This window comes from Pseudopodoces humilis, chromosome 2 (assembly GCF_049639895.1).
Source record: "Pseudopodoces humilis isolate 2021_Gansu_Grassland_sample_001 chromosome 2, ASM4963989v1, whole genome shotgun sequence".
NCBI lineage: Eukaryota > Metazoa > Chordata > Aves > Passeriformes > Paridae > Pseudopodoces > Pseudopodoces humilis.
In genome coordinates, this window is record NC_142201.1 from 4,721,020 (window position 1) to 4,729,728 (window position 8,709).

Consider the following 8,709-nt stretch of genomic DNA (forward strand, 5'->3'; position numbering starts at 1 on the left):
TGACGTCACCCCGCGCCGGCCCCGCCCACCGCGAGGCCGCGGGGTCGCCGTGAGGGCTCCGGGCAAGATGGCGGCGGCCGCGGCGCTGAGGGGCGGCGGGCGGGCGGTGACCCGCGAGGTAAAGGGGCTCCTCGGGGCGATTTCCTGCCCCCACACCCCCTCAGCTCTCGGAATTTCCTCCCGCTCTGTTAACTCTTGTCCTGTTGTGCTGTGCAGGTGTTGCAGATGGAGGCGCGGGGGCTTTGCACGAAGCCGGTGGGCACCGGGACGGCGCCGCCAAAGAGTAAGAGGGTGGTTTGGTGTGAGTGGTATCGGGGTGTCAATAAAAGGAATGGGTGAGGAGATCTGGGGAAGGGTCACGCCTTGGAAGAGGCGCTGCATAAGCTGGGAAAAACAAGGACTGAAAGGTCACCACCATGTAAACGAGGGTTTCTGATGAAATGTACCGCGTAGTAATAAAAGTAAAAGTAAAGGTCTGGCTGTGTGGAATATATTTGTAGGCCATATGTATATATATGTATATATGCATGAATATAGTTTTATATTTACGAGCTTGTCACTTCTTTCCTGTTTATCTTCACCTTAATATTCAAGGCCAGGCTGGATGAGGCAGTGTCAGACTGTTCAACCTGTAGGAGGGCGAATGCTTCAAACCGAAAGAAAGTAGGGTTAGATTAGATATCAGGAAAAAATTCTTCACTGTGAGGGTGAAGGTGAGGCCCTGGCACAGGTTGCCCACAGAAGCTGTGGATGCCTATCCCTGGAAGTGTTTTTAATGAAGTGCAAAATCTACTTTTTAACTTTAGATGTTCACCCTTGTCCTTTGAAATGTTTGTGTAATCAGTGTTAAAAAATAGAAAGACATAGAGAAGGACTTCCAAGATCCAAACATCCCAAACAGCAGCTCCAGGCAGCAGTGAAAGAAGCTGCCATGGCCCTGCTGTGTTAAATTTGGCTATAATGCTTCTTTCCCCATAGATTTGCAAGCCTGAACCTTGGTTTGGATGCTGCCCTGCATCCCACATGGAGGAGTATTTGAACCCCTTTTATCCCTGACCAGAGTCAAAACAGGAATACAAATTTCAAAGACTGATGCCTTGTTTGTATAAATGGAGGCTCAGTGGTTCAGTGAGGTTTCCTGTCCCAAATTAGAGATCCAGGTGCTGAAACAGAGAAGCTCCATGGAACCATATGTAGGAGTGATCAGACTTGTTGACTGCTGTTGAAAAGATCGCTGAAAGAGTAGTTGAAGGCTGACTTCTGCCACCTTCTTAAATGCCAAAGCAAATAAAAGCCTGGCTGTTCCATTAAGAAAGCCTTCACTGCATAGATTGATTGAGCAGCAAATTGTTTTTTATTATGATTTTTTTTTTTTTTTTTTGCATTAAGTGTGTTTGAGATGCACTTTAGTATCAGTTTCTGGATTCACTGTGCTGCAGCTCTGATTTGTGTCAGGAGCCCTCTTAGGCCAGCTCTCCCAGCCAGCTACTTCCCCTGCAAGCACTCCAGGTTAATTAAGATGTATAGGATGCCAGATTTTGGCTGGAACAGGATGTGCAAATTTTCCTTGCTTTGATAAAATGGTCGTGTTTACGTACAGAGTCAATGATGGGAAATAGACCTGTAATTACTGCCTGTCACCTCTCTGAGTGTGAACAGGCTTTAAATCATGCTGGGAATGATGCTGATGTTCAGGAAGAACACATCTGGGAATGATATTTCTGTGACTGATTTGGATATGTTGTTCTTTTGGCAACGTGATACAGGTACAGATTAGCTGATGCAAAATTGGAAATACCCTAATTGAAGTGTATCAGTTGTATTGGATGTTTCAGCTTTTAATCATAAAGTCTATCTTTTTCCACTTTTCCAAATTTAACTGTTTAAAGTATTATTCCAGTAACTAATTGTTAAGTTGAATTCTCCTTGCATTCTTGGTTTCTTAGGATGTTTTAACATTAATACTTCAGGTTTTGCTCAGCTTTCCCTTGTCTGCCCTCCCTTTGGCCATTCTTGTGTTAGTTTAACCTCTTCTACGCCTCTCTGAAGAACTCTTCCATCCTGAGTGACGCTTCTTCACGTGTTAGTTTCACCAGGCTGCTGTTTGGCTGGGTCAGTCTGTGCAGGGAGTTAGACCTCTTCCAAAGGTGGCTGCCCATCCTCCTGCCTCCCCCTGCCTTTCCTTCCCATCCTGCACCTTCCATCTGGCAGAGAGAAGTATGTGCTTGAAATTATTTAAAATACTGCTTGTAAACTTGATACCTGTTTTTCATTGTATTTTCTTATGATAAAAACTCTTCATTTCTTTCTTAAATATTTTGCTTTTATTTTCATGTGCTTGTCTCTTCTGTGATGTTTTCATTTAGACATTGCTAAAGACTTGCTTCTGTTCAGAACTAATGGTAATAACTCCTTGAATCATACAAGGTATTACCATAAAATACCAGTGAGGGGAAAGCTGTATCTTGTTTATGGGCATATAAAGTAGATCTGGATTTCCAAACTCTGCAGAAAAATCTGCATAATGGGCTGAAAATCTGTTGAATTTTGCTGCTGGGTGGAAGTGGTGCAACTTGTAATGGAGTAGGCTTTGCTATAGCAAATTTCAGCCATGGTGAATATTCTTAATATGCTCCCAGTCCTCTGTGACCTCCTGTTTTCTGTAACCACAACAGTATTTGCTGTTGCTCAGCCTCTTGAGGATGATAATAAGCATCTAAGGGGTATTACTTATTCCCTGAAAGGACCTGAAAATTGCTGCCTTCTCCTTCAACTGTTGGTTCTTTGTCTGGAGAGTTTAGCTTAATGCAGGTATTCACTAGGGAGAAGAAGCAGAGACACAAATAAACATGAAGCATCAGGAGATCTTCTAAGACTTCTTTAACAAAGAGGTCAGAAGCCAGAAATAGGAAGCGAAGACTGGAGGAGATGAGGTCTTGGGGAAATAGTGTTGAGCTATGGGGGCACACCTCAGCTGGCAGCTCACGTGGGTAGTGAACAAATAATATTTTCATGGATGGCCTCAAGTATCTCTTACTCTGCTGCTTTGCCTTTTGGGAGTCATCCCTCTCTTCTGCTTCCAGGATAACTCTTGCAAGCAGCTGTGGCTGTGTCTCTCTACTGTGTCTGTGCCTTGCTGGCTTGTTCACAGACAAGTGTTGCCTCTGCAGCAGCATTTGAAGAGTCTGGCTAACAAGCCATCCTAATGCTCACCTGGGATAGGGGAGTGTCTGCAAACCTTTTCCAGTGATGCAGAGTTGAAGCACAGGGAAAACCAGCTCTTGGAGGAGTCTGGCAAAGTGAGGAACATCAGGGTTTATCTCTTGAATTTTGGCATCACAGCAGCAAAAACTGTTACATGCTACTAGAACTCCAGTTTCTTTAACTTTTAACTTAAAAAGTCTAAATTTAGCATTGTAATTACTTTTAGTTTATTTTTGTACCAGATAATCTGTAAAAGTTAAAACTGTGACTAAGATCAGTAACAGCGATGTCAGATACAATGATGATAATCCTCTTTATGCCGTTTCCTAGATGTAGTGGCACCACAGGGAAGCACCAAGCTGCTTGCCATGAAGGCACCAGTTGAATTTCGTAAAATGTTGTCCTCTAGCTCTCTCCTGCAGTCTGCAAAAAAAGGTGAGAGCATATCTAGTACCAGCCTCGAGGAAGCTGCAAAACCTGCTGAAGACACAAGGATGGCCATGTCAAGAAAAACTGAGGTTTCGTTTCCTCAGCGAGGAGTTGTTTCCTCCCCTGAGGAGGAAAACCTGACCACATCTGCAACAGGAGGAGGCCTGAGGAAGGAGTTAGCTGAGGAACAGACATCTAGCTCAGAGTCAGATTCTAGCTCAGATTCTGAGGATGAAAATGTTGATGATTCAGAAGTTGCCATTAAAACGAAAGTGGAGTTTCCTAGACGAGATCCTATCTTTTCTGAGACCATAGCAGTAAAGGCATCAATGCTGGCAAAAGATAAATTGTCCCAAAAATCCCTCAAAGAATATGGAATTAAGAAGCTGCCACGCAAACCAGAAATTAACGTGTCTCCTGTAAAGCAGGTCAAATTTTCCGAAACATCAAAATCCAAAGCAAGAGACCCCAAAGTAAAAGCCACTCCAAAAGAGCACAAGTTAGAACCACGTGTGGTGAGAAGTCTGGACCTGACCGATACCACTCATAAATCTGGTCATATGGAGGAAAAGTCCATTGGAACCCAGGTAGCAGCTATTCAGCTGAAAGCCTCAGCAGTGACTCAGGAAGACAAAAAGCAAGACCTAGTATCCAGAGGAGAGAAGGAGAAGGTGAAGGAGGCACAGGATGTGGAAGCAAAAGAAGTAACTGCTCCTAAAGTGGAAGAGACTTCTGGAAGCACAATGTTGGTGATGGACACTGCAGCAAAGGAGGAGACCATGCAGGAAGCAGGAGTCCAGGCTGGAGAAAGCGGTACAATAGAGGGTACAGCTTTAAATTGTTTGAACTGTATTGATTCAGCTGGGGTAGGGTTTGATTTTCTTAAAGGGTTTCCACATCTTCTCTGATCTTTGTACTGAAGCTGGCATAGTGGCAGTGACTTTCTGGAAGATAAATTGTTGTTCATTGCTAATTGTTACAAGCTGTCAGTAATACTCAGTCTCCAGCTATGCTGTGAAAGAAAGCAGTTTCATTTTCTCTATATTTATAGTTTCATAAAACAGTTACTTATAAAATGGAAACAAGATTGTTTCCAGTGTGAGCAAAATCATGGGTTTTATATGACAACACTTGTTTTCTTTCTTCTCTTTCCTTGGAAGGATTTGCTAGCTGTCATTCTCATGAGTCAAATTTGATGCCATGTCATTGTTGCTTAAATGATGCCATCTTTCTGGTTCTGTTTTGGGTTTTTGTTGGTTTTGTTTTGATGGTTTTCTTTTCAATCTGTCAGTGTTTCAGATTTCAGAAGACTTGAAGAAATCATAGTATAATGCCAGAACCAGGTGTTGTTGATTCTGAGACTGGAAGGTTGCAAGCAACTTGTGTGGAAGTAGTGAGTCAGTTTTGTAGAGAGCTGGGGAAGAGACAGTGGTGTGTTTTCAGGAAAGACCATCATGCATCATGTAATCATCCCCTCAGCTCTGCTTCTTTATCTGACCTACCCTTCTTATTTCCTGCCATCCTGTTAATTGATGGCCCTGCTGATCTCATTCTGTGTATCTCAGCAGCAGATGTCTCTGTCCTGACCTGTCGAGATTCTGCCTTTCATCTTAGCCAATATAAATCTGCCATTCTTGAGACTCCTCGTTGCTACTTTGAATTAAAGAATTTGCCTGCTTGGAAGTAAAAGCAGCATTAATTGTAAGGTTGCTTGGGTATCATCCTTCAGGAAAGGCCCTGGGGGCCAAGGGAGCAGCAAACTGAACATGAGCTAGCAACGTGCCCTTGTAGCAAAAGCCACCCAGGGTAACCTGGGAGGGTCAGGCTGAGGTAGCTGCAGCTCTTCCCCTGGTGAGGAGCACTGGGGGTACAGTGTTCAGTTTGGGGTTCCCTAGTGCAAGGGAGATATGGGGCTGCTGGGCAGAGACCAGCAAAGTGTCACTGAAATGATGGAGGGACTGGAGTGTCTCTCCTGTGAGGAAAGGCTGAGAGAGCTGGGACTGTCCAGCCCAGAAAAGAGAAGGTTCAGACAGAACATCATCAATGTGTGGAAGTAACAAGAGTGCAAAGAAGACAGAGGTAAGGCTTTTCAGTGGTGCACAGTGATGGGACAAGAAGCAGTGGGTACAAACTGAAACACAGGGTTTTACCTGAACATCAGTAAACACTTTTTTTTTACTGTCAGTAAACTGTGATCACTGCACAGGTTGCACAGAGAGGTGGTGGGGTCTCCATCCTTGGAGATACTCAGAAGCTGTCTGGACAGGGCCCTGGGTCTCCTGCTGTAGCTGACCCTGCCTGAGCATTTGGGGTTGGACCAGCTGACCTACAGAGGTGTCTTCCAACCTCAGCCGTTGTGTGACTCCAAAGTGCCTGGCCAGGTTAAGAGACAAAATAATTGCATTTGTGTGTCAGCTTCCAGGAGATGGTGCTGAGTAAAAGGCCTGCCTTCTGTTTGAGGGGTTGGCTCATAATTTCGTCTGTTTCCTTACCTTCTTCCTCAACTCAGATGACTGGAAATGGCACTCTGTGCTGTGGTCAGTTGACAAGGTGGTTATCAGCCAAAGGTTGGACTCCATCTTGGATGTCTTTTCCAGCTAAATAATCCTGCAGTTTAAAAACCAAAATGCAGCACTGTTTGCAAGTGATATTTTGATTTGCTTGTTCCTTGTAGTCAACAGCATAAGCTTTCTTTTAAAAATAACAAAAATTTGGGAATGGCTCTTTGTTTTTATCTACAGATGGTGCTTTTCTCACCATTCATCCACAGTGGAGTTCTAGATGCTCAAACATTATTTTTTTCTGGTGTCTCCAGGTGTATTTTGTTCTCTCTTCCTTCTTTGAGAACAGCCACTGCTTTTCCTTGTTTAACATTCACAGCTGACGGTACCACCTGTAATTCCTACTTCTGCCCTGCCCCTGTGCCCTTTTGTCTGCAAACTCTGCAGCAGCCACACAAAAGATGTAAAAAGAATTTTTCTCAATGCAAACCTGGACGTTCAGGTGATGTCATCCCTTTGTGGAGCAGTCAGCAAAAACTGCTGACTTGAATGCCGAATGAGGAGCACAGTTGTAGCTAGTAACTCAGAAACAGGCCTGTGATTCATTTTGGAAGAACATCCCGTGAAGTGCTTGTTCTTTAAGAGACAAAGCAGAGATGAAGGATGAAGTATAGGGAGGGTGAATTTGGGAATAAATTTTTCCTTCGAGAAGCCAAGTGCAGTATATTTGGGCAGGAAAAATGCAGCTCCATCTGCTTCCCTTCCTGCACATCTGTCTCTGAATTTGGAACAACTGGCTCTTGCAGGTTGAGCGTACTCTTGCCTCTCCCCTTGCCTGTTCTTGGGGCTCTTTGCAGCAAACAGCAGCATCTGGCTTTTCTCTCTGGAGTGTCATCTTCTGTGAGCCGTGTCAGGAGGAACTGAGCGGTAGGCACAGGGCATTTCCTGTCGTGTTTTGCTGAAACCATGACTTAGTACCTTGAGTTCTATAAGCAAGCCTTGCTAAATGCTACGGAAATTTCTCTTAATCTGATTGCTTCACACTGCAGTAATTATGTCATAAGCAAAGGAAAATCCTAGTGTTCAGGTGTTTTTATTGTAGATGGGCCTGTTACAAAAAGGGCTTAATACAATCTAACCTGAACCACCCCATATAAATTTATGTGACAAAGCTTTTCACTGCACTGTATGTTCTGTTGTTAAAGCTCTGGGTATACAAGAATAAGTTAATACAGGGAGTAAAGTTTTATTTCTTGCAATTTGCTTGGCTGTAAAATCAGCCTGTAACAGGAACCTTTTATGTAAATGATACTGCCTAGATTTGCATAATATTCTAAAAGCATAAGGATTAATGTTGGCTTTAACAGGAAATAAGGACTTCTAAATAACTTTATTGGGTTATTCTTTTTCGAAGGAGAGCTAATACAAAGATTAGAAGATTTCATTTACAAGGAAAGAAATTTACATCAAAGTCTCTTGATAGATTACTGTTTGGTATAATAACCACATTTGAAATTAAATGGTGGAGATCTTGCTAATTCCACTGCTTCTCCCCATGGCAAAAAATCAGTCTGCTCTAATAGCTGTATCTTGTGGTCTGACAGGATGATACATCATATGTACTGCTCCTTTGCCCCTCCTGGTTTGCTAAGAATGTCACCTACTGTTCTGGCTGGAATGAAAACCAGGGCAGCTATGAGAAAGCCAGGAAATGCAGACATATGTCTTCCAGAGACAAATGGAATGTTCTGCCCTGTCCACCCCCAGCATTAGGTGGTGCGTTGGGTTTAAAACCTGTGCTGTGTGAGATGCCTTGTGCTGATCCCTGCTCCCCACTGCACATTAATGTGCTGCTTTAGGGCCAGACAAGGCACCAGCTGGACTTAGTGAACTTCTCCTTTTGTTAAAGTTGATGGCTTTATTTTCTTTCAAATGTTGACTGGATGAGGGATCTGACAGTTTATGAAGGCTGAGTCAGTGCTTAAAAACATTGTCCTCTGGTGTGGCATCCTCATAGTCACCAGTTCCTGTTTGTTTTCACAGAGACCACAGCTCAGCCTGCTCCAGAGGAGTTTGATAATTCCACCTACAAGAACCTGCAGCACCATGAATATCACACTTTCACCTTTCACGATTATATCTCAGTCCTCGCAAAGTACAGGCAGCCCCAGCCATCCTCTGGAAGAGCATCACCAAGGCACTGAAAGAACCACACTTAAAACCAACACCCAGGCAGGATGAATAATTGTTCTGTTTGGCACTGTTGCTTCATCTGTATAATTGAAATCAGATAATAAACAATAAAGACATAATAACTTGGGCTTTTGAACAGTTCTTCCTGGCTCTTGGAGTCCCTCACTTGACTTCTATGAGTGAACTGCAAGTGAATCATCAATGAATAAAAATGTATTTTCTGCCTCTCCATATATATTATTTGGTGATAATGTAAAAGAGTCCTGACTTTTCAGTGTCTCCAAACTTTTGGATACTGACCATTCTTACAGGGCCATGTCAGAGAATCCCATGGGATTCAACTGCCTGTGGAGTATTTGCCATGTTGAATTTGATGGTGGTG

The 8,709-nt window shown here is 43.5% G+C and overlaps 1 protein-coding gene across 3 annotated transcripts; it reads left to right on the forward strand.

Annotated features, from left to right (window-relative positions):
- Positions 1-3: 3 nt before the first annotated feature.
- Positions 4-8,468, forward strand: NDUFV3 (NADH:ubiquinone oxidoreductase subunit V3). Of its 3 annotated transcripts, none has more exons than XM_005526532.3 (4): positions 4-118; positions 217-283; positions 3,535-4,458; positions 8,178-8,468. In XM_005526532.3, the coding sequence occupies exons 1-4, from the start codon at positions 68-70 to the stop codon at positions 8,336-8,338; spliced, it is 1,203 nt and encodes a 400-aa protein (XP_005526589.3). In that variant the 5' UTR covers positions 4-67; the 3' UTR covers positions 8,339-8,468. The 3 variants fall into 3 exon arrangements, with proteins under 3 accessions (XP_005526589.3, XP_087907894.1, XP_014111200.2); XM_088051768.1 differs by having other exon boundaries at positions 3,535-4,446; XM_014255725.2 differs by lacking the exons at positions 4-118; positions 217-283 and adding an exon at positions 1,812-2,217.
- The last annotated feature ends 241 nt before the right edge of the window (positions 8,469-8,709 follow it).